General features: G+C 36.1%; 2 protein-coding genes across 11 annotated transcripts; one reads left to right on the top strand and one right to left on the bottom strand.

The window, feature by feature from the left end:
• The first annotated feature begins 1,899 nt into the window (after nucleotides 1–1,899).
• On the top strand, nucleotides 1,900–7,109 carry LOC132603924 (transcription factor TGA1-like). The gene is made up of 9 exons (XM_060317231.1): nucleotides 1,900–2,113; nucleotides 3,597–3,758; nucleotides 3,841–3,918; nucleotides 4,303–4,362; nucleotides 4,453–4,530; nucleotides 4,614–4,671; nucleotides 5,066–5,337; nucleotides 5,926–6,153; nucleotides 6,592–7,109. The coding sequence occupies exons 2-9, from the start codon at nucleotides 3,600–3,602 to the stop codon at nucleotides 6,742–6,744; spliced, it is 1,086 nt and encodes a 361-aa protein (XP_060173214.1). The 5' UTR covers nucleotides 1,900–2,113; nucleotides 3,597–3,599; the 3' UTR covers nucleotides 6,745–7,109.
• A 105-nt stretch (nucleotides 7,110–7,214) lies between these two features.
• On the bottom strand, nucleotides 7,215–24,802 carry LOC132603925 (uncharacterized). 10 transcript variants are annotated; one of them, XR_009568577.1, is made up of 5 exons: nucleotides 24,040–24,572; nucleotides 16,697–17,002; nucleotides 10,634–10,709; nucleotides 9,740–9,807; nucleotides 7,215–9,192 (listed from the first exon to the last, which is right to left on the bottom strand). XR_009568577.1 is itself a non-coding variant. In XM_060317233.1 (4 exons), exons 1-4 carry the CDS (start codon nucleotides 24,579–24,581, stop codon nucleotides 9,186–9,188), a joined length of 384 nt encoding a protein of 127 aa, XP_060173216.1. In that variant the 5' UTR covers nucleotides 24,582–24,802; the 3' UTR covers nucleotides 7,215–9,185. The 10 variants fall into 10 exon arrangements, 1 of the variants encoding a protein (XP_060173216.1); XR_009568575.1 differs by lacking the exon at nucleotides 10,634–10,709 and having other exon boundaries at nucleotides 11,386–17,002; XM_060317233.1 differs by lacking the exons at nucleotides 10,634–10,709; nucleotides 24,040–24,572 and adding an exon at nucleotides 24,579–24,802.
• Nucleotides 24,803–25,602: the final 800 nt, after the last annotated feature.

The following is a 25,602-nucleotide window of genomic DNA, read 5'->3' as shown; positions in this document are numbered from 1 at the left end:
ATTTTCTTATTGTAGCGATTGTTACGGAAGCCCTCAATATTGTAACATTTTTTTGGGAGAAGTATATGAATAAGTATATTATCATCTGTCAAAATAATTTTAAATTTTAAATCAAGTGCCTAAGACAATTTAACTAGTATGAAAACCATTAAACAAAATATTTTCATGTTATCAGGATTCAGGCCTATCCACATAAGAAACGTGTCAGAGACATCAAATAATTAAACTAAAGTGATAGGACACTTAATACAATTCAATTAAACAAATATCTAATTTATCATTAATGAAGAATTGATCTACTGCTATTGAAAGCTAAGTACTCGTACTCGCCCGACTAGAAAAATTGTTATATCAAAAAAAGTCATCAAGATCTTTATAATACTCCATGCGAGTTTTGGATCATCCCATTTTAGTATACCTTTAATGTTTCTTAACAATTTCTTACAAGAGTCCTTTTTTCACCATACTATATATATATATATAATGAAATTCCATATTTCAATTTATGTGACATAGTTTAATTTAATAAATTTAAGTAAAAATAATGGTCTTTTAAGCTTGTGGTATGAAACATGTTATAATATCTTTGTAACTAAAAAAAACTTCTCACTAAGAGTAACATGATAGGTTTATAATGAAATGTTTCCAAGTATACAAATATATAATTTTTCTAAATCAAACTAATAAAGAAATAATAAAAGTTTAAAATATATTGCTACCATTCCCACTGTCACGCCACCAAGTGCAATCCCCTTTAACAAGGGTAGGAAGATGTTAATAAGCCAAATGGGTTTTCTCTTCTTTTTTTTTTTTTATTTGTTCTGAAAAATTATTTAACATAAAAAGACAAAGTATTAAGCCAAATGAGCCATGAGAAGAGGCCAATGAATTAAGAGTATGTTATTAAAAGCAAATTCAGGATTTGAAATTTATGTTTCGGGATGCTAGTGAACTCAATGACCATTTGAGTTATTAGGTTCGAAATTCAATGGGTATACGAATAACATATCTAAATAGATTTCTTGACATATATGGTTGGGCCAAAATTACTCGTCCAATCAAACCCCTAGCCTTTAATTGTGTATCTCCACTCTAATTTTCATGTTCGGTAACAGATCCAACAATGAGCGATCGCGAATTTGATAGAACTCAGCATTGTTTCAAGATTGAACCCTATATATAAATAACTATATAAGTAAAAATAAGTATATGTAAAGTTAGATATACAACTAGAACTCATGATCCAAGGGGCGGATTTAGAGGGCGCCGAGGGTGTTCACCCAAGCACCCTTGGCAAAAAATTACAGTGTATATATAAGGTAGATTTTTTGTGTTTATGTATATATATTAACTTTTGAATACCATAAACAAATGTAAAAGGCTAACTCAAGTGGTTTAAGATGTTCAAAATTGTCTCTAGCGTCCTAGATTCGATTCTCATCAACAACATTATTTTTTATATTTAGCTTTTGATTTTTTTCCGAACCCCTTGAATTAAAATTGTGGATCTGCCATGATCCTATATATATTTGCTAAATATAAGCATATATAAATTTAAACATTTAAAACGTATTATTTAAAATCAGAATTTACAACGTTTAAATTCAGCCCATAAGGGTGGTAGGTTAGTTAAAGTTTGTTGGAAAATAGTTGTCCCGCATTCTCAATACTATGCGTATATTAAACAGTATAATACAATCTGGATGCCTACCGATACAAGTAACATAATTATAAATAATATGCCAAGTCCGTCTGTGTGTGCCTATGTATATTATATTTTTAATAATGATATAAAGCCAACAACAAAATTGACAAGCATTTTCCAAAAGGCAGTCAAATTCTTTAATAGTACTTTGTTTTTTTATTCCTTTAAAGTGCTTTAATCTTTGTTTATAAATTATAAACTTTCTTTTGTCAGTTATTGTTTTTCTCTGCCTTTATTTAGCTGCCTTCTAAATGCCACTTTTTTCCTTCTTCCTTTGTATAAGGTGTGTAGCCATAGATGGTTATTTACTTGTAGCTTCAATTCCATAATTCAATTTTAATTTTCTTGAAAACCAATAATCAGTAGCAACTCTAATTTGCTGAGGAGTTTCTTCATATTGTTGAACAGGTTGGCCCCTTAATCTAATTTTCAGCTCATCTATTGTAATTTCTTTATAGTATTTGTTGCCTTGAAAGTTGAATTCTTGAATATATATGGCTATCTTTGCAATCTCAATACACACATACACACACACAGACAGAGTCATATAACAGCTCAGAAGTGGAAAATCTCCCTCGCTGTGTGTGATCAGAAGTGGAAAATCTCCCTCGCTGGAAAATTACACTGAATATACAAAGTTAAAATTATTTTTTATGTATATATAGCACATGTAGAATCCCTTGGCTTGGCTTAATCAAATGTTTGCTTGTTCATATTTTGAATTGCGTTAGTGAAATTCTGGCTCTGCCACTGTGGTGTTAGCCTTATATACTGCAGGTCTATTTATTTGTTTTACTCTTTTTTTTTTTTTTTTTTTTTTTTTTTGTATTTTATGTTTTTTTCATTGATTACATGAAATAATATGGATCAACTCTGGCCACCAATTTTACTTTGTGGTTTGATGAGAAGCATATATTACTTGTCAAGACAGCAAACAATTTCTGAAACAGAGTGTTAAGTAAAGCTGATCAGGTTCTTCTAACATACTTTTTGTTTTTTAATGAGAGGTTTATGATCACTGAATAAAAAGTATATAGTCTGTTTTGGACTGTGAATAAATCTTGATACTTCATTCTTGCCTTTGCATATGGATGAGTTGTGAAAATTGATCATTAGTAGAGTCGAAAAAGTAAGTTACAGTAAGAACCAATTATTGAATATATGCAACAATTAAAGGTAAGTTATTTGTATTCCTATTCTAGTATTCTTTATGGAAGAATATTCCCAACAGTCTTTACTAGCTAATTGCCTAATTTACTGATTCTTCACTTGGATAAGTTTTATTTGTTTCCTTATATCTTTATCTAGTTTTATGTATTTCCTTATTGGAGACTCTTCCTTTTTAGATGTGGTTTTAGAGGTGTTCCTTATACAAATCTTATTGTCGGGTTTTGCATTTAACATCCGAAACACCTCTAAGGGAGAATTAAAACAAAAAAATCAAATGATTTCCCTTTGGTAAGGGAAAACTCAGAACAGAAATGCTTGATTCTAATTTTAACTCCAATTAAAAGTGTCAATATGATACTTTTTGATTGTCTTTAAAGGTGAAACTTGGCCGAGGCGATAACAGTATTTCCAGTATATTTTGCCTGATAATTGTTTTGACGTTACCGTCTTTGATACTTGTAAATGCAGTTCATTTTTGTTTTTTTGGTAGAAACTCAATGGCAGTCTATAGCATGTCATCAAATTATAAGGCACCTTGTTCAGATATTTCTTTGCTAGAATTTCTCGTGTATCTCATGATCTGAAAATTATACATGTTTGTTTGTTGTCCGATCATTTTTTAATTTCTCACAAATGTTTTTTTTTAGCTTTAACTATGGTACTCTCTCTGCAATATTATAAAATTCGCGTCTAAGTTATATAATTTTTCTTTTTTATTCAGTCGATGAACATGAGTTCTCCATCAACTCAATTTGCCCCCGCAAGGATGGGGATATTCGAACCTTTCCACCATATGAGTATGTGGGAAGACACCTTTAGAGGTGAAATTATGCCCAACGCTGGTGCTATGGTCACACCGCCAAATGACAGGGCAGATGACAAGGTAAGGAACCATACATTGCATTTTCTAGCTAATGAAATCTAAGTTTCTACAGTTATCCGACAGATTTTTTTTGTTATTGTAGTCTGGATATACTTCTAGTGAACAACTTATACCCTCGGGATCTGAGGATAATCAAGCAGGAAAGAGTATTTCAGACAAGGTGGGCACAACTGACATTTAATTCCCTACTTATCTCTCATTTGGGGTCTTATATATTTGGGATTTATACATTTTTGGACCGCTCAAAAAAGTAATAGCCAGAAAATGTACGTGTAATATACATAAATACACATATAACATACATAATTAGTGTATATGGTTTGTATATTTTGGCTAGCGCTCGTAATGAATTTAGGCTGATGGGCCAATCATGAAAACAGACCTATATATTTTATGTGAAAGTATTGAAGCATTTGTTTGATTATCTTTTTTCATCAATGGAGCTGTGCCTTAGCGCATGTGTAGCAAATTTAACCAAACGAATAGATAAACAAAATGTACCTCTGATATTAATGGCTAAGTATATTTTTGTATTGAAAGTTAGGTACAACGGCGTCTAGCACAGAATCGTGAAGCTGCACGTAAAAGCCGTATGAGGAAAAAGGTAATGGGAAAGTTGTACTCGTATAATATTTCTTGCAGTGTAGATATTTGAAAGAACTATCTTGATTCCTTTTCCAACTCCTTTTTACAGGCTTATGTTCAGCAGCTTGAAAAAAGCAATTTGAAACTAGCACAACTTGAAATGGAACTTGAGAGAGCTCGACAGCAGGTCAATGAAATTCTCTCCTGCGTGTTTCTAACTTGTATAGATACACTTCATATTCACTCACATCATGTAATGAATTATTGCAGGGACTGTACATTTTTGGTTCAAATGGTAATGCGGGGATAAGTTCAACAATTAATCCAGGTATGCAGACACTGGAGTTGTCGCTTAATAGCTGATCATTTTTCATTTTCTGTTCATGAGTAATTTATATTATTTTTTTTCCTATATAATCTTAATATCGACTCAACCAGACTTTCAGCCAAAAAAAAAAAAATGGAATTAGCTACGAACTTTGTCGTTAAATTGCTGTAGAGTTTTTTGGATAGTCCGTTGATAATCCATCCGTTAAATAGGATTGGATTAGTGGGATTTTTCTATTTAGCTACAAAATTTGTCCGTCTTTAATTCCTGTTCTTTTTAGTAGTGAATCCTCATGCGCAAGACAAGAATGGGATAAATTGAACATCATCTGACTTTCTTGAAAACAGCAAATGTCTCTCCTGAACTTTGTTCCTAACTGGTGCTGCCTATGCAGGAATAGCTGCATTTGAAATGGATTATAGCCTGTGGGTTGAAGAGCAACAAAAAAAGAACGTAGAGTTGAGGAACATTTTGCAATCCCATGTAAGCGAAATGGAGCTCCAGCTGCTGGTAGAAACCGTCTTAAACCACTACTACAATCTCTTCCGAATGAAAGCTGATGCTGCAAAAGCTGATGTGTTTTACCTAATGTCTGGGATGTGGAGAACATCAGTAGAGCGCTTTTTCCTCTGGATTGGAGGATTCAAGCCATCTGAACTCATAAATGTATGTACACCGTTAATGCATTTTCAGTTTTTCACTGCCTTTTTAACTTAGTAGTATTGAATTACTATAAGTTCTCATAGTGTTATCTCGGGGTCATCATATTGCCAATCTATCTTTAAAGAGGCTCCTCCATTTCCTCTCATGTTCGCTTGTGACAACTTTTATTCAGCTCCTAGCTGCGACTATTTTCACATAATGATTGAAATTCTTATCTAATGTGTTTAGATCTAGTTGCATCCGTAACATCCATTTAGATATTTTGCTGAGTCTAGACTACTGATATCTATCCTGAATGAAACTCAAAACAATCAATCCTTTTTTCGACTAGTAATAACTAATAATAACAGACACAGATCCGAAACCTCGAAATGGAAGTCGCCTCTATTAGTCCCACTCATATATTCTTTTCATCTCTTGCTTGTGCACCTGTCTTAAATGAATAGTGCTACATCCAAAGCGGTATCTCAGATATTCATATTCTATGGATTCTCCTTCCTGATTACCTGACGGAAAGTGTTGGCGTCCTCATTTACATGTACGCAATGCAACACTAGCAAGATTATTTCTCATTGTTTGTTAATTTTATAGGTGGTGATGCCACAACTTGAGCCATTATCCGATCAGCAGATCGTGAAAATCTGTAGTCTGCGACACTGTTGTCAGCAAGCCGAGGATGCTCTCACTCAGGGAATGGATAAACTTCAGCAGAATCTGGCACAGAACATCCTAACTATGACTACCGGAATGGGAAGTTACAGTTCTCAGATGGTTTCTAGTATGGAAAAGTTAGAAGCACTCGAGAGTTTTGTTAACCAGGTTACACCTTCTGTTAATTTAATAGCACGGCTTGATTACCCTCGTTAATGTTAAGACTCCGTGGTTGTTCAATACAGTAAAGACAGAAATCATTTTGCCAGAATGACTAGAAAAGTCTAAATGAAACCAAACAATAAGGAACACTGTCTTAATTTAAGTGACTATTTTTGCATATCTTGATACTTATCAAATGATGATATTTAGCGGTGCTCAAACTTTTTTGGCATATTTTCAATTTTGGCCCGTCGGTCGAAATCAATTATGGGTGCTAGCCGATATATACAAAACATATACACTGATTATGTATATTATGTATACAATATGTTTATTATACGTATATTTGTACTTAATATACATAATATATACATTTTCTGGCTATTTTATGAATTAGATCACCAAAAGTCATTGGACTTTAATTATCTCTATTTCTTTTAACAGGCGGATCACCTTCGGCACCAAACACTACAACAAATGTCGCTTATCTTGACTACACGCCAATCAGCCAGAGGGTTACTCGCTTTTGGGGAGTATCTTCAACGTCTTCGTGCTCTAAGTTCGCTTTGGGCTGCCCGTCCTCGTGAACCTACCTAGCCTGTTATAATGACAAAACATATGAAGATAACTAGCTTTCTTTGGCAGCAGCTGGTAATGCCTGGACAAGCTGTATATGGAAAACCTAATCAAAGTCTTGTCTAGATTGATATAGTTTTCATACTATGAAATATATATGATTCAGGTAACATGGCAAGTTTTAAGAATTTATGTATATAGGAAGGGGGCTGTGTATAATTCTAGAATAAGGTGAAAAGAACTTCATGAGAGTAGAGAAAGTTAATTATGAAACTCAAGAGAACTCTGAAAATGTGATTTTTACATATGGTGGAAAACTTGAAAGTATTGCTAATTGCCTTGTACTTTGTGATCTTTGATCATGTATTAAGGAAAGTTTTATCCAACTTATTAGTTTGAAAGAGTAGGTTTGCCAGTGCTCATAAATAAAGGCATTAGGAGATGCTGTTCAATCAGCTCTCCTCTTTGTATCTAATTTTGCAACTAATAAAATATCAAGATATCTTTATCATTACTTCTAATAAGTATAAATATGATTATCCATCGTTAGCCAGTGTCGTATTGGTTCTGATTAGTAGCATTGTGTACCTAGGAGGACAGTGCACTATGAGAATTCCATATTTGAATTGTAAGCCAATGTATAATCATCATTATTGAATGCTAAAACTCTTTCCCTTTTGAATTCACAAAGAATAATTTATGTTTTAGTGATGTCGATGTTGTATAAAATTACTTTTGAAGCAGTTAATTTTTCATACACACTTCGCACTTTGTGAAAAACGAAAAATCATACACACTTCGCAATTTGTGAAAAACGAAAAATCATACACACTTCGCAAATTGTGATTTAATTTTTCTTTCTATAAAGGTTAGAGGATTTTAAAAATAATAAAGAAGAAATTGCCAAAAATAATATGGAGTTGTGGAAGAAGAAAGCAAATAAAACCGAAAAAAAAAAACAGAAAATAAGAAGGAAAAAAAAGTACAAAATAAATGTAAAGGTGGAGGGTACAACAGTCATTAGTTAATTTTCCCATCAATTGTAACGAAATAAACCGACCACAAAATTTATAAGGGAAGTTTCTTTTAAAAAGGAAAGAACAAAAATGAAAATTAAATTAAATTGGATTCACAAAAGATTCCTTTCTCTATCACTTCATCAATCTTCTTCCAGTTCCTACTCCATTAACTCAAAATACTCTAGAAGAAAAACAGTATAAAATTAACAACCAAAAAATCAAGAATTATGAGCAATTTGAGATCAACTTTTAGACCTCAAGCTGTGTATTTCTCAATCACTTCTTGTAGCAGAGACTTATTGGGTAAATCAACAGTTAGGTTTCAATCTGGAGCCCTAATTCAACCCCTCGACAGGGGCGGATCTACTTGGGGGCGGATTCACAAAAAATTACATTATATATATAGGGTAAATTTTCTGTGTTTATGTGCATATATTAACTTTTGAACACCCTCGCAAAAAATTACAGTGTATATTTAATTTTTTTTTTTTCGAGCACTCTGAATGAAAATCCTGGATCCGCCACTGTCCCTTGATGATTGAAATCCTTGATGCTGCAATCATGGCACCATGCTTCGAGAAGAATAGAGACGTGGGATCTTTGATTGAATAAGCACTTAATTTCTCTTCAAAATTTGACCAAACACCTCATTTTTTTTTTAAATTCTTGACCTCTCAAAAGTTTGTCCAGACAGAATATAAATGTCCTTATACAAATGAAGAAATTAGCATAAACAATATGGATTTATATAAAAAGCGGGCAAATAATAAAACAGAAAATAAGAAAGAAAGAGCACAAAAAAGGAACAAAATAAATGTAAAGGTAGAGGGTACAAATAAACCGTCCACAAAATTAGAAGGAAGTTTTTCTTTTCTTTCTTATTTTAAAAAAAAAAAAAGGAATAAAAATGAAAATTAAAAATAAAATTAGATTCACAAAAAGATTCATTTCTCTATCACTTCATAAATCTTCTTCCAATTTCTACTCCATTAATGACATAAAATTCGAAATAAGAAAAACGAGTCTCTTGTGTGAAAATAACAATCAAAAATATGAAAATTATGAGCAATTTGAGATCAATCTGCAAACACTCAGACTATATACTATTTTTCAATCACTTGTTGCAGAGATTTATTATGGGTAAATCATCAGTTAGGGTTTCAACCAATTTCAATCACTTTTCTTTTCTTCGTGTTACTTGATTCCATTTTAAATCTGGCTGAGCTGGTGCCGCTGCAAACTCTGCCCCCTCATCCGAAACTGTCGGAGGCGCGGGGAAAACTGATCTAGCACCAGCCTGACCAGCCGCAGGAGCCCTGCCCTTGGCTAGTGCTGCTCCCCGGCCTCTACCGCGTCCACGGCCTCTGACATGGCCTCTACCATGAGTTGCGGCCCCGGTTGCCATCTCGGGTGCCTCATTAACGGCTGCCCTAGCACGAATCCTCACCATCTGTGAGAGAATAGAATGAAAGGTCAGGTACCGATTTGAATCATCCAGATACCAATTGGAATCAAGTAGCACGAAGGAAAGAAAGAGTTTGAGTTTTTCTAGTGTCCCATAGCCTCTCAAACATAAGTACAGACGTCTTTGTACCGATCCGCAAGACTCTATTAGACATGTCCTTGTACAATGAGATCGACGAACTTAGGGCTCTGATACCAACTTTGTCACGATCCAACTTGTCGTGATGGCCCCACACTAAGCCCCCCTGGTGAGCGAACCATCCCCTTAACCAATCAATCATTCAATTAACCAATTACGATTTAAAGAACAACAGAATCAATAATAATATGTCTAAGTCATGCCATAGATAGTAAATAAGTGCGGAATACTACATATTACAACCCCAAAATTCGAAAGTCATCGTACCAGGACTCGAACCATAAATAATGTTTAAGAAATACATAAGTGTCTGAATATAATAATAATGTCTGGAAATGGAATAGACATCAAATAAGAGAGATCTTCAGGCAGCATGGCATGGATAGGAACTCACCCTCGGATCTGGTCAGGAAGAAGCCTCAGGCTAGATGCGAGGTCTAGAAGACGACTCCGGAAAGGAATCTGCACTCAAAAAGGGTGCATCAAGGTAGTATCAGTACAAACACTATGTACTGGTAGATATCATAGGCCAACTAAGATTAGTATCATGCATACATTCATAAACCCAGCAAGATAGACAGATAGGCACAATAACACAACAACAACAACCAGTCAACAATGAATCACAGGAATAAGATGATGTCCAATGCAATGCAACCCATGATAAGTATCTCAACTGTACACACATGCTAAAGGCCTTGTTCGCATGATAGTCATGACCCGCGGGGGACCCATGGTGTCCATGTACCACTCACTCCAGAACTGACCTCGGATCACGAGCCCATAACTAGCCCACATTCTCACCCTCTATCAAATGTGCCTTATATATATATATATATATATATATATATATATATATATATATATATATGTCCGTACCCAAGTTGAGTCTCATGATATGGTTCAAGTCTAGACCCAATATGAAGCACCACTTCAATGGAAGCATGATCAATCAATATTATCAATGTCAAGAAAGTACAAGTCACAATGCCATAAGTCATAACAAGACTCAGATAATCAACTCAACAATAGCATGAAACATACAAATTATCGCAATCAACACGAAGAGTATATATATCAACCCCTTCGTCCCAATAACACAACAAATACACCTCATGGTTCAATACATAAAGTAACGGCAACAAGCCCATATAATCAGAAGTCATACCAACCTAGGTAATATCCAACCAGACTTCATGCCCGAAAGCCTAATCATGCTTTCTCTCATCAATTCTACTATATATACAATCTACTAATCAAAGTCTAACTCAAGTAAGTCGTAACCTACCTTGAATGCAGTACTGGAACACGAGCTACTCCCACCCGAGCTTTCCTTTTACGTAATGCCTCGAAACGCTCAAAGTCTAGTAATAACAACGCTAAGTAAGTAATAGATCATCTAATTGGAAGAAGAATCGATTTAGGAAAGAATACCCAAAATACCCCTAACGAATCATATGGGTAAAACTGGAATTTAAGGGTGAAATTACCCTACCCTTAATCCCAACAATCATAATCCTCAAATTCATGGGTTTCTAATCACTTTCGATCCTTCAATTTCATAAATTAGTCAAAAATCCCAAATTTGGGTGAAACTCTAGGTCTCATAAATAGGTTCTTGAACTATAGAACAAATCCATCCTAGAATGTGTTAATCTACACTTCTAGATGATAAAAACAGTAAGAAATTTATACTAAGAGTTTCATGATTAGGAGTCTAAGTCTCAATACCCTACACTCTAGGACCTTAAAGCACCATGGATACTCAAACGGATCGACCCTCTAGACCTCACGGAATCGACGAAAATTTGAAAAAGGTTCATTTACGCAAAAGTCAACGATTGGTCAAATACTTTCACTTAAGTATTCTAAATACTTCAGTGTCCACTAGAACCGCTTTATAATCTCGGTAATCGGTCAACAAAGGTAAAATAGTTAAAAGACACATAATATAATGACCTAACGGGTTGTTACATCATATATCAATTAAAAAACAAATTGTCCTCGAATGGGCAAGGAAGGTAACAAGAGGGAGGGTACCTGACTGAGTGAAAATCTGGGGATATCTATTGTGCATATCAGACTCGTTCTCTCAAGTAGCCTCCTCGACTGGGCGATGCTTCCACTGGACCTTCACTGAAGCTATTTCCTTTGACCTCAACTTTGGAACCTCTATATCCAAAATGGGAATAGACTCCTCCTCATAATACAAATTCTTATCAAGCAGGACCGAATCCCAACGAATGATGTAAAAACCATCCGAATAATATTTCTTCGACATAGACATATGAAACACGGGGTGAACACCCGACAAACCTGGAGGTAAAGCCAAACTCATAAGCTACCTCCTTCACACGGTCAAGAATCTAAAATGGACCAATGAACCAAGGACTGAGTTTGCCCTTCTTCCCAAACCTCATCACAACTTTCATCGATGAGACCTTCAACAGAACCTGCTCCCCAATCATGAACTCAAGATCTCGGACCTTCTGGTCTATCTACTCTGAGCTGCTAAAAGCTTATCTTGAATCACCTTGACCTTATCCAATGATTCTTTCACAAAATCGGTACCCCATGACCTCACCTCAAAGGCATCAAATCAACCAATAAGAGATCGACATTTTCTCCCACAAAGAGCCTCAAATAGAGCCATATCAATGCTCGAATGGTAATTGTTGTTGTATGCAAACTCTGCCAAAGGCAAGAACTGGTCCCAATGACCACCAAAGTCGATCACACACGCTCGGAGCATATCCTCAAGGAACTGAATCGTTCGCTCAGACTGACCATTCGTCTGAGGGCGAATAGCTATACAGAGATCCAATCGAGTACCTAACCCGGCCTATAAAGTCCTCTAAAAACGGGACCTAAATTGAAGGCCTCTATTAGAGATGATTGAAATAGGGATCCCGTGCAAACGAACAACCTCGCAGATATAGATCTGGGCCAACTTCTCTGCGGAGCAGGTAACCTGAATGGAGATGAAATGAGCAGAATTATCAACCGATCAACAATAACCCAAACTGAATCAACTTGCCCAGGGTCTTCGGAAGACCTATAATGGAATCCATGACAATCCTCTCCCACTTATACTCGGGAATGGGCATCCTCTGAAGCATACCACCAGGCCACTGATGCCCATACTTGACTTGTTGACAATTCCCACACTTAGTAACAAAATTGGAAATATCTCTCTCCATCTGACCCACCAGTAGTGTTGTCTCAAACCACGGTACATCTTGGTAGCACCAGGATGAATAGGATATCTAGAACTGTGGGACTCCTCCAAAATCGTCCCTATCAATTCCACAACACGAGGAACGCAAACAAGTCCCTTGATCTTCAAGACTCCCTCACTATCAATCATGGCCTCACCACTCAAGACCTTATCACGAATCTTGCACAACTTTTCATCCTCAAACTGTTTTGCCTTAATCTAATCCAGAAGCAACGATCTCGCCTCAACATAAGTCAACACTCTACTCGAATCTGAGATGTCAAGCTTCACAAAACTGTTAGCTAGAGTCTGAACCTCCATGGCTAAAGGATGCTCGGAGGCGATCAATCGAGCCAAACTACCCGTACTCACTGACTTCCTACTCAAGACATCCGCTACCACGTTTTCCTTGCCCGGATGATATAAGATGGTAATGTCATAATCCTTAAGAAACTCCATCAATCTCCGCTGCCTAGAATTAAGATTCCTTTAAGTAAACACATGGTGAAGGCTGCGATGGTCGGTGAATACCTCGCAATGGACACCATAGAGATAGTGTCTCCAAATATTCAAAGCAAATACCACAGTGGGCAACTCTAACTCGTGAGTACGGTAGTTATTCTCATGAATCTTCAGCTGCCTGAAAGCATAAGCAACAACTTTTTTTCCTGCATCAACACGACACCTAACCCAGAACGAGAAGCATCAGAATATGCCATAAAATTCTTGCCCTCCACGGTCAATGCTAGAATTAGAGCTAAAGTCAATAAAGTCTTGAGCTTTTGAAAGTTCTCCTCACACTCGTCAGCCCACTGGAAAGGTAGTACTTTCTAAGCCAAATGGGTTAAATGCGAAGCAATAGAAGCAAAAGCCTCATGAACCGACGGTAGTAACTGGCCAGACCCACGAAGCTACGAATCTTTGTCACTGAAGTGGGCCTAGCTCAGTCTCTCACTACCTTAATATTCTTAGGATCAACCATAATCCCTTCGTTTAATACCACATGACCTAAGAAAGATACAGACTCAAGCCAAAACTGACACTTGGAGAACTTGGCATTCATCTCCCTGTCTCTCAACAAACCAAGAATAATCCTCAAGTGTTTCTCATGATCCTCCCTAAGAACAATCCTCAAGTGTTTCTCATGATCCTCCTTACTCCTCGAGTAAACTAATATATCATCAATGAACACGATCATAGAGGAATTTAAGTATGGCTTAAAAATCTCATTCATCAAGTCTATGAAAGCAGCTGGGGAATTGCTAAGCCCAAATGACATGACAATAAACTCGTAGTGCCCATACCGAGTTCGAAAGGCTATCTTAGGAATATCTTCGGCTCAGATCTTCAGCTGGTGATAACCTGACCTCAAATCAATCTTGGAAAACACAGAAGCCCTCTGAAGCTGGTCAAATAGATCATCAATAAGAGGAATGTGGTACTTGTTTCGAATGGTGACTTTGTTCAACTGGCGGTAATCAATGCACATCCGCATAGTCCGATTTTTCTTCTTCACAAAAAGCACAAGAGCGCCCTAAGGGGAGACGCTTGGTCTAATGAATCTCTTGCTAAGAAGATCCTGAAGCTGCTCTTTCAACTCTCTCAACTCGGCTGGCGCCATCCGATACGACTGAATAGAAATAGGGCGAGTTTCCGATTCCAAGTCAATACAGAAATAAATATCACGATCGAGTGGCATACCCGACAAGTCTGTGGGAAACACCTCCGCGAACTCGCATACTACGAGGACCGACTCAAGTGATGGAACGTCAGCACTGGTAAAAAAATATGAAATATTACCCCCTGGCTGACTCGAAGAGTAATGACCGACCCCTGATGGCCCTCCAATAGAAACCTGCATAGCCGACTGGATAGGACGACCCGAATAAACCTGGGAACTCTGCCCCTGCTGACCCTGCCCTTGAGAGAACGTACCACTAAAGCTACCACCCTTGCGGGCCTTCTTATCTGCCTACTTGCCATAGTTGTCCTGTCTCACACCCTCAACTGTGGTGACATGATCCACCACATCCTGAAAAGAAGCTCGTGAAGCTAGAAGTTGAAGATCTGGCAACTGTAAAGCAGTGTTCAACCCTTTCACAAACCTACGAACTCTTTCAGCCTCAGTAGGCAACCACTGTACATCATAACATGACAGAGAGTGAAAACGGGCCTCATAAGCAGCAACTGAAGAACTCCCCTGCTCGATGTGACTGAACTCGTCACGCCACCTATCCCTCAAAGTACGCGAAACGTACTTCTTCAAAAAGACTGAATAAAATTGAACCAGTTAACAGAGACAACCCAGCTAGTCTACACTCCACATAAGCTCTCCATCATAACTTCGCATCACCTAAAAGCTGGAAGGTCACAAACTCTACGCCATGGCTCTCAATCGCCCCCAACTTGTAGAACCTCTCATGACAATCAATAATAAACTCATAAACATCCTCGGACGCTATGGCATAGAAGACGGGAGGCTTTATCTTTGTGAACCTCCAAAATAGATCATGCTCCTCACCGGTCATCACCGAGCCTGCCACTGGTCTAGCGAAAATATCCGATCCTGGAGTCTCATCCACATGTGGAGCCACAACTGCTGCGTGTTATGCTCCTGGAGCACGAAATTTGTTAGGAATCTGGTCAGCTAATCTCACATCCTGGCTATTTGGAGTAGCCGATAATACACCAGCTGATGTGTCGCGAAATTCCGACACATTTGATGTTTTTTTACAGCGAGTTTTACTTATTTTTCAATCAAGTTTGGGTCTTTTAATGTGTTTGTGTTATGTTGCAGGTATTTAACGTGTTTTGGGTGCAAGTCGTGAAAATGGCTTAAAGAGATGTTCAAGAAAGAAAAATAACTTAAGCTTGGATTTTACGAAGCAAAAGACGGACCGTATAATATTTACGGTCCGTCAATTCAACCGTAGCTCAGTGACAGAGAGGTCTCAGACCTGAAGAAGGGATTCACGGCATAAAGTATGGACCGTACATTATTTACGGTCCGTAAATCCCACCATAGATCAGTTACAAAAAATTCTCAATTGAAAGAAGAATGTATGGACCAATTATACAGACCGTAAAATATTTACGGTCCGTAAAAAAGGAGCGTAGATCTAGGCGGCAGAAGAAGGTTTAACGGACAAGATTTGCAAATTTTACGGACCATATAATATTTATGGTCCGTATGTTGATCCGTCGGGGGCAATTTTGTAAATGTGTTTTTCATGACTTAGACTCTTATAAATACCTGATGTAGGTTTCCTGTAGGCTGCAATTCACCATATTTAAATTTTATTTCCTTAGCATTGAATACTCATAGTTTTTGAAGTCTTTTTGGGATTACAAACAATTGCAATTATTTTCTCTTCAATTCCAATCAATCATTCGTAAGCATTATGATCTCAATTATTTATTATTGTTCTTCTTCTTCTTGCTAAATTTCTCGACTAAGGTTGTGAACCCAAGGATGGGTGTTTTGTCATTGGGATTTTGTGATTGATATACACATAATGGATTGTTAGGGTTTATTTGTTCTTCGTTTTCATCATATAGTTAGTGTTTGCAAACATTAGCTAACGCCATAAACTTTGGTTTATTTGGAAAAATAAATAGGGTTTGGTAAGAACAAATAACAAAAACTCAAGGCTTTAAACCTTGTTTAATAAATTCACTTAGGATAAGAGGAATCTATTTGGCATAATTAACCGTTCTTCATGCATACTTTCTTATCTTTGGAAAAAGTATAGAAAGAAATAATCTTCTCTTATTGGGAAATAGTCTAGATTCACATAGAGGTTAAGTACATCCATACAAACGATCCATTAGAAGTATATCAAGATCAAGACTCATGATCATACACTTCATCTGACGGGAACACAACCTTAGTTCTTTTTACCCATATATTTACAACTTTAAATTACTAGTCACTTTAAATTAGTCCACAAACTAAAACTCTTATACAACCCTTTTTCTGGAATATACCAGGACCGCAAGATTAGTATAATACTTATTTAGCAAACTTTTCATACCATATTCTCTGTGCGATTCGACCTCAACCTTGTTGGGTTACTATATTTGACATCATCCGTTTTACGCTATTAAAAGGTGTAATTTGAGTGTATCACCTACCTCAGTCAATCCGTTCAGCAGGTTCAACACACGAACCATAACATCTGATAACACTGGAGTAGCTATAATATCTGGCTGAACTGGTGCCGCTGCAAACTCTGCCCCCTCATCCGGAACTGCCGGAGGCGCGAGGGAAACTGATCTAGCACAAGCCTGACCAGCCGCAGAAGCCCCGCCCTTGGCTGGTGCTGCTCCCTGGCCTCTACTGTGTCCATGACCTCTGACTTGTCCTCTACCACGAACTACAGCCCCAGCGACCGCTTCGAGTGCCTCATCAACGGCTGCCTTAGCACTAGTCCTCACTATCTGTGAGAGAATAGAATGAAAGGTCAGATACCAATTTGAATCATCCAGATACCAATTGGAATCAAGTAGCATGAAGGAAAGAAAGAGTTTGAGTTTTCCTAGTGTCCCATAGCTTCTCGAAGATAAGCACAGACGTCTCCGTACCTGTAACGGTTCGCATTTTTTAGGGCGGGGTTAGCGCTCGGAAAAGCTACTTCGAAATCGTTGGTGCTCTTTCGGACTTTATTTTAAAAGAGTCGCCACCTAATTTTTAGAAAATTAGGAAAACCAGTTTTGAAGGGTTTATTCATACACCGTGAAAAAATTCTCCTTAATCCAAAGTTCTAGGTAAGGGTTCTGGTCCCCTAGGGAAGGTGTTAAGCACCCTAGTATTTAGGATCCGTACTATACGATTGAACTTCGAGTTCCAATGTGTGAGTATTTGGATGAACTGTGTATTTAGTGTTTATTTCTCGCAAAAGAATTGTCATATAGCATATCATTTTTGAAAAGGAGTTGAATATATCCCCTTTATATACAGGGTATTTAGGTTTGGATTTATGATATCCAAGTATAAATAATTCCTTTTATATATATAAGGATAGTAATTTTACTTATAGTAAAGGAAAAGTAGAGAGTTTATTTATTTATTGGGTTTTGAGTATTCCAATTTTATCAATGCTTTACTCACACATGAACCGGGTTAATCCGTTTAATACGCTTTCAGAAATATCCTTACCTAAAATTTGTATGACTTAAGTGTGACCCTAATTGTTACACTCTTAAAATTCTTTACATACTTGACACAATTGTTTTTTAGGAAAAAGATGGACTATATCCGTAGTTAATACATTCCATTTATAAATCCCTTCTTCAAAATACTCGCATTTTTATATCTCTTGCATATTTTGCCCTAACTTTTATTTAAGGGACAACAATTTCCTTTTAAAAATCATTTTCTTTCTATAATAAAATGACTGATCTCTTTTTTAAAAAAACATGGCCCAAAATATTGACTAGCTTAAACAGGTCCAGTGGGTTGTTAAACTAAAAGGACTCAGTTGGGATTCTTACAAATATGAGTTTACTCAGCTCAAATCAGTCCCCTTTCTTAACTTGTTTTGACACATGAGTTTTGATCAAATTATTTTGACCACAAATTTACAAAGAAAGAGACGGATATTCTATGGTTTTAGAAGAGATCTTCTTGCAAATATTGACCTTTTAAAGTGTCAAACAGAGCAAGTTTCAACCCATAAAATAATTCAATGAACATGCTTTTCTTGAGAAAAAGTTGAATGGACTACCGCTTAAAAATACCAAAGTTTTTACCAAAATCTTTCAAAATGCCTTTCAAAAAATGCTTCGGGAAATAAGGCCCCTTTTTTTCTAACCTATTCTTTATCCAGAATTCTTCATAAATTTGTTTACCATTTTAACGTGTTTAAGAAAACCTCTTAGTTTATTACTTGATAGAAACTATAACGCCCTTCTACTATTTTAAAATCAGTACGTGTTCCCAGGATTGTACAAAATCAGGTGCTAAAGTCAAAACTAGACGGCATATGTACCGTTTTCCTACGATGCCTAATTCGTAATAAAAAGGGTTCCAATAACTCTGTGGGTTTACAAGCAATCAGAATACAAGAATATCTACAACAATATTATAGAAGTAGACAGAAATGGGGTGTACCAAACCCCAACCATTTTTACCCATGGCTGGGCCTTCGTATCATTTTTACCCGTGATTGGGCCTTCAATATATTAGATTCCCTTCTTCTTGGACTCAAAGAACGTTTTGAAAGAAGTATTCCTTATTAGGATTTTAGCCCAATAAGGTGGTTGGATCTTGGCCCGAGTGGCCATGTAGTGGAGGGGGAAGAAAAAGACAAAGGACCCCGGTTAGTTTATATTTTTCTGTCCTTATTACACGTATAACATATATACACATGTATGCAAAATATGCTACTGTTCTACTGGTTTTATTCTATATATAAACGTATACCATATGTATATACTTTATATCACTCCTACCCAAAGGACCATGCGAAACACATGTGTTCTATACCTTCAAAACTCAAAACCTCTCAAATTAGGTGGTGGGAAGTCAAGTCATCACCCCCCTTTATCTGAATGACGCATAAGTTACAAGAGGTTTTATGAACCTACGGCATGGCTGGTCATCCGGGAAGGGTTCAAACTAGACCCCCCTTTACCTAACATGCATCTCAAACCAACCCAAGAGAACACAGGCTCACATGCATCATCACATGACCTTAAGGCAAAAGAAAATATAACCCAACATATATATATGTATTGAATAACTATTTCCTTAGGAGCATGACTGAAAACAGTGGGGGGGGGGAAACATAACCGAGACATAAGACATAAGTAATTTCTATGATCATAGCACAGTCCAAACTCAACTTAATCAAATAATTCTCAGCAAAATAATCACATGTAGCTCCCAGTAGCATGGGATTAGATAGATGGGGCACAGCATATGAAAACTCAAAGGGGAATCCTCTTCTAAACCTAGTGTTATAATAGTAAATTCAATCATACATAAGGTGTGCTTATAACTTGTGTAAATCTAAATCCTAAATGGCTCCTAATGGTTCATGGATACTGCAAAGGAGCACTTGATTATCCTCAAGATCACATGTTCTAAACTCTGAGTGGACACCCTCATAGAAAACAAGGTAAGTAGCTAGGTGCATATCACAGTCCCAAACAACTATAACTTAGTCACAATCAAACAAGCGCAGCCTAAGATCTTTCATCATTACACATCTCCACAGGACACAATGTAAATCAAACATAACACTGAAGACCATACTGAAACCATCTTGTGGAACCAACTTTCTAGATTCCTTTTAAACCATTGAGTTTTTATGTAAGTTAGATGAGTCCTAGGTTTAATCAGTTATCCTCATTTTTAATGACATAAATGATGTGCCGGGAATTTTGGCACATCTAATGCTTTTTAACTCTAAGTTTTACTTGTTTTCGAGCAAGTTTGTGTTAGTTTGATGTGTTTCGTGTGTTGTGCAGGTATTTTGAAGTTAGAATGCTCGGAAAGTGAAAAAACGAGGAAAAGATACAATCTGTTCTGATAAGCATAAGGACGGACCGTCAACATGCTCGACGGCCTATCTAGTTGCCTCATCGGTAAGTTCCTGCAAAGTGACAATTCATCAGATCATCCACTTGCACCGTCGACATGATCGACGGTCCGTTGAAGTGCTTCAACGGTGGAGTTCCTGTAGAGTGATAAAAGTAAACGTAGATCGTCGAGTTGGTCGTCGAGCATGTCGACGACCGTCGAAGTGAAAAGATGACCCGTCGAAGTGCAAGCCGAGATGGAACAGGACTGGGATTAATTATTTCGGGTTTTGACTTGTATAAATACCTGTTTAGGTTTTATTTTTCAGACATCTGGAGTTTTAGACTTGTGGTAATTACTTTTGAGTTGTTATTGCTTTTGAAGACTTCCAAGACAATTACATTCGTTACTTTCAAGTTTTATTCATAAGTTCAATACAATAATTCAATTATGCAATCTTCAATCTTTTATTATTTTCTTATTGCCATGAGTAGCTAAACACATTTACTAAGGTTGTGAACCCAAGGATGGGTGTTTTGTGATTGGGGATCGTGAAAGATATACGCATAATGGATTGTTAGGGTTTATTTGTTCTTCGTTTTCAGCATATAATTAGTGGTTGCAAACATTAGCTAACGCCTTAAACTTTAGTTTATTTGGGAAAATAGCTAGAGTTAGGTAAGAACAAATAACAAGAACTCGAGGCTTTAAACCTTGTTTAATAAATTCACTTAGGAATAAGAGGAATTTACTTGGCATAATTAACCGTTCTTCGTGCATACTTTCTTACCTTTGGAAAAAGTATAGAAAGAAATAATCTTTTCTTATTGGGAAATAGTTTAGATTCACATAGAGATTAAGTGAATCCATACAAACAGTCCATTAGAAGTATATCAATATCGATACTCATGATCATACACTTTATCTAACGGGGATACAACCTTGATTCTTTCTACCCATATATTTACAACTTTAAATTTCCAGTCACTTTAAATTAGTCCACAAACGAGGACCTCAAGATTAGTATAATACTCGTTTAGTAAACTTTTCACATCATATTCTCTGTGGGATTTGACCCCAAACTCGTTGGGTTACTATATTTGACAACGTCCGCGTTATATCATTAATAGGTGTAATTTGAGTGTATCAATAAACAAACTGGCAAATGGCAGTCTTAAATGTATGTGCTCTTCATTGTTTGACTATTATGTCACTTCCTTTGACAGTACCTTATTGGCAAGAATTTTCAGTTGATTTAAGAAATGCACCAAGTTATGGCAAGATTCTTAATCCTTTACCTTCCTTTTAAAAATTGATTAAGTTTCACAGATTTCTAACTTCATACGTATAGGAGGAAGACAACTTTATTTTAACATGCCTAGAATGAATCTTGACTTCATCTGTTATATGATTCTTTACATCAAGGCTTATATAACTTAATTCAGAAAAGAGAAACAAGATAGCAGGAAGGCATGGACTAGGATTCAGAGAAATCATATGTGTAAGGCAAAGGCCAAATATACCCCTCTCCCTTAACCTATTCTGTTATCATGATTGTAATGGTATTATGGGTCTTCTTTCCCTTTAAGAATATTTTACTGAGGTTCAAGATAAAAGGGCAAGAAATACATTACTTTCAAAACAACAAGTTATGATTGCACATTCACACAGATACACATAATATCCAAATTACAAGCCTGGTTTACTAAAGCTGTTAAGTGTCACTAGATATGTTTCACCAAGGGGGGAAGGATTCTTCCCTATTTATTTATCAAGACAGGCAGTGGTCAGAATAAAAGAAACTTATTTCCAATTTTACTTACAAATCCCAACTAATCTAAGTACTTCCCCTTAAGGCATGATGAGGCAGACACAGGAAAGGTGGCCCAGTTTTAGGTTCAACAGTTTCAATAATGTGACCAAGTGATCTATAAGTGTAAGAGGTAAGAGGCTACACCCCATAACTTGAGAGAGAGGCCATGACAACCTCTTATTTGGGAGGAAAGCTACTATGGGTTAAGCAAATGATTGACCCTTTCCCAAGGCTCTCCTAAGGTGTCTTTAGAAGGCCTTCCCTGTCTAGTTGAGTGGCTTCCAGCCTTATATCATGCAGTCATGTCCACTTATTACTTCTTTTTCAATCACAGATTAAATGATATTAAGCAGTTCACAAGTCAAACAGTCAAATTATTTCCTTCTTTTCATTCTTTAAGACCATTTGCCCTTATTTCATTTCTTTATACTCTTATTTAGATTGTTATCATCAAACTTCTTTCCATCTTTTCCATATTCTATGCCTAGACAGTTACCAACAAATGAATTGTCTTTCACACACAGAAGATAAGAGAGGACAGTCATGTTACAGAGTGAGGTTTTAGCCTAGATAGTTAAGAATTTGAGCAAAATAAAAGATAGCCATATTGTCTCTTTCCCCTTTTCTTCTTTCAATATATCAGACTCTCACTTCTAGCATTCATGACTTTACCAAATTCAGACTCACATATAGAAGAAACAGTTACAGATTGACAGTAAGATGTCAACCCCCTACTTTTCTTACCCTATTATTTCATTCTTTAGGTAGAACCAATCAACAAGACAGTGTCAACAAAGAGTCACAAATAAGAGAAGCAGACCTCTTTAACATTATTCTCTTTCCATTCTTCATTCTATACTCTTCTTAGCTTTATCATGACTGGGTGGTCAAGTTGGTAGTTAATTCATTAGTCATTTAGCAAGTTAAACAGTCTTAGTTATGTTCCAGAGAATGACATGATCTTGTGATTCTATTGTTTCTCTTGTTGCTCTTATTTTCTTATTAAGTTTTTCATACCTAAGCAGGTAAGCCTTTTCTAGACATAAGTCTGTGACATAGACTATTGGGTCAAGTTGAATACCAGGTGCACAAGCAGATAAGTTCACATACGGAAAAATAACTTTGAACAGACCAAAGAGAAAAAACAAGAATTGATATTTTAAGTATTATGTTCTTAACCACTTCTAGGACTTCTGCCATGGATTATAGACACACAGCATTTCACATATCATAATTGATCAGACACAAATGATCAGACACAAACTACTCTGGATGACAATACTAATACAGTCATAGTCATGGACAAAACAAGCAAACCACAAACCTAAAAGGGGAGGGAGGGCATGATCCTAATTCCCCTTTATTCCATTATCAGGCAACTAACAACAAATAGCCTAATCCATTTCTATTTTGTTTTAAGTGTAGGACTGTTTTTAGAGGAAAGGGGCAATGAGTCAGTTCAGCCTTACACTAAAATATTTAATACCACAAATGCATACTTCTAACTGAACCTCCTTCATTCATTAAATCCCTAAAAAAGGAAGAGGAAAATACCACAGATTATGTTCAGAAAACAGAGGTCAAATTTCAATAATCCAACTAAGTCTTTTGGCCAGTCAACTTACTTCAGTGCTTCATGATGGACAGAAAATAACTAGGCTAGATGGTAATCACACACACACATTATTATCAGTCTCAATCATGTCACAGTATGCTACAACTAAACTGTCTCACCTCCCCTATTTTCTTTTAGAACTAAACCTAGATTAGTTACTTCTGTTCCATGCAAGATCATGCTTAGTAAACTAATAATAATTCCAAATGAAAGACAAAGAAAGAAGGAGAGGGACCTGCCCAGCATCATACTTACAACTTCAAAAAAATAATCTCAAGATCTGATAAATAGAAATAAGGTCAAAGGCAGTTCAAAAGCCATTCTTCTCTTTTCAAGAACTCTAATCATAGCATTTATATTTGTCTTTTCTCCATTTATCTAGGAAAATCATGCATTAAACACATTCCCAACAAGACAGAGGCAAATAATCACATCTAATCTACAAAAACACATTCAAACCCAACAACATAAGCAGAATCTTAATGCTAAAACTAAAAAATGAAACGAATTAAATTGAGGTTTACCTTTTATATGCACATCCAAGGGAAGAATGGATTTGATAGCCTCTTGTGCTTCCAAACCAACAGACTTAGCCACACAAAGAAAATAAAGCAAATAAGAACCAAATTTTTAACTAATGCCTAACCCCTTTCATTTAGGCTTCAAAATTATTTTACTGGAAAGTTTCTTGAAAGAAAATTCCAAGTTTTTCACTTTCCTTTTCTGAAACTCTATTCTTAAACCTTATTCCTCACTATTTTCCAGTTTTCGATTGTTTTCAAAAACACGATCCTCTTTGTGCAAAGACTGGGGTTCTTATATATAGAACCCCAAAATTTAGACCACAACCAACAAACATCGATGTGGGACGAAGTTAAAACACCAAACCAACAGTTCAGATCGATAATCAATGAATAAACGGCCAGATCTAGCCCTCTTGGGTCGATCTGACCAAATGAACACGGACCAATCACAAAATACTTATCAAAACAAATTTTGAAACAATAAATAAAGATGATTTCAACAAAAATTTGAAAAGATAATAATAAAGGGAGGATTTTACCATTTTCAAGTAAAGAAAATGCACAAAAAATCATGTGAACATCGATCTTTCACCATTATAGGCATACATACACTGTGTATGTCAGCCCAGACTGATTCACGCGCTATTTTTGGCATGAGAGAGGTAAGAAGTTAAGGGCGGCGGCTAGGGTTTTGCCTAAAATGGTAAGAGAGAGAGAGAGAGAGAGAGAGAGAGGACCTTGGGTGGGGTTAGGGAAATGAAAAGAAAAAGGGGTAAGAGGGGGGGGGGGGTTTGATATTTGGACATTTAAAATGTCTGGGCCGGGTCACAGCCTGGTTGGGCTGGACTCGGTCCTGACTTAATGAAATGGGCCCTTTTGGTATACATCAAGTGTATATATACCTTGTGTATATGTATATGCATATTTGATGTATACTCGTGTACTATAAAATACATAATTTAGAAAAACATAAATGATGAAAAAGTATTAATTATATAAATTAAGCCGCAATTATTTTATAAAATAGTTAAAGAAAATCAATCAAAATTATTTATGAGCCAAAATGGCCTTTAATAGATTAAATAATATAATTAAGACGTTAAACTATATAATTGGAAATAATAATATATAAATTAAACTAGTTTATAAAACAAAGTGTTAACAGACCTGTTTTTGCAAAATAACTATGATTTGGTTAATTTAATAAGAAAGAATATTTATAAAAATTAAATTGCAGTGATCACTACATAATTAATTGATTGACTTAACTAAAACATTTATGGGCAATTATGCCTATTTTTTATAAATCCTGTGGATTCCATATAAAAATCAGAAATCAAAAGGGTGGAAATAGCCTAATTATTCAAATTGCTCAGAATATTAAAAGAAGTAAAAGCAAAAAATATTTAATAGTTTTAAAATAACTTAACTAAATAAAACCCTTTTCTTCCCCACTTTTTTTAATAAAACATCATAAGAATAGCTATAAAAATACTCACTAATTCTTAAATGAATTTATAATGCATTGAAAATCCTTTTTATCAGTTTAAGGGAAGAAATATT

Source organism: Lycium barbarum, chromosome 7 (genome assembly GCF_019175385.1).
Source record: "Lycium barbarum isolate Lr01 chromosome 7, ASM1917538v2, whole genome shotgun sequence".
NCBI classification, from domain to species: Eukaryota; Viridiplantae; Streptophyta; class Magnoliopsida; order Solanales; family Solanaceae; genus Lycium; species Lycium barbarum.
The sequence above is the reverse complement of the archived record's forward strand: the minus strand, read 5'-3'. Positions and strand labels throughout refer to the sequence as shown.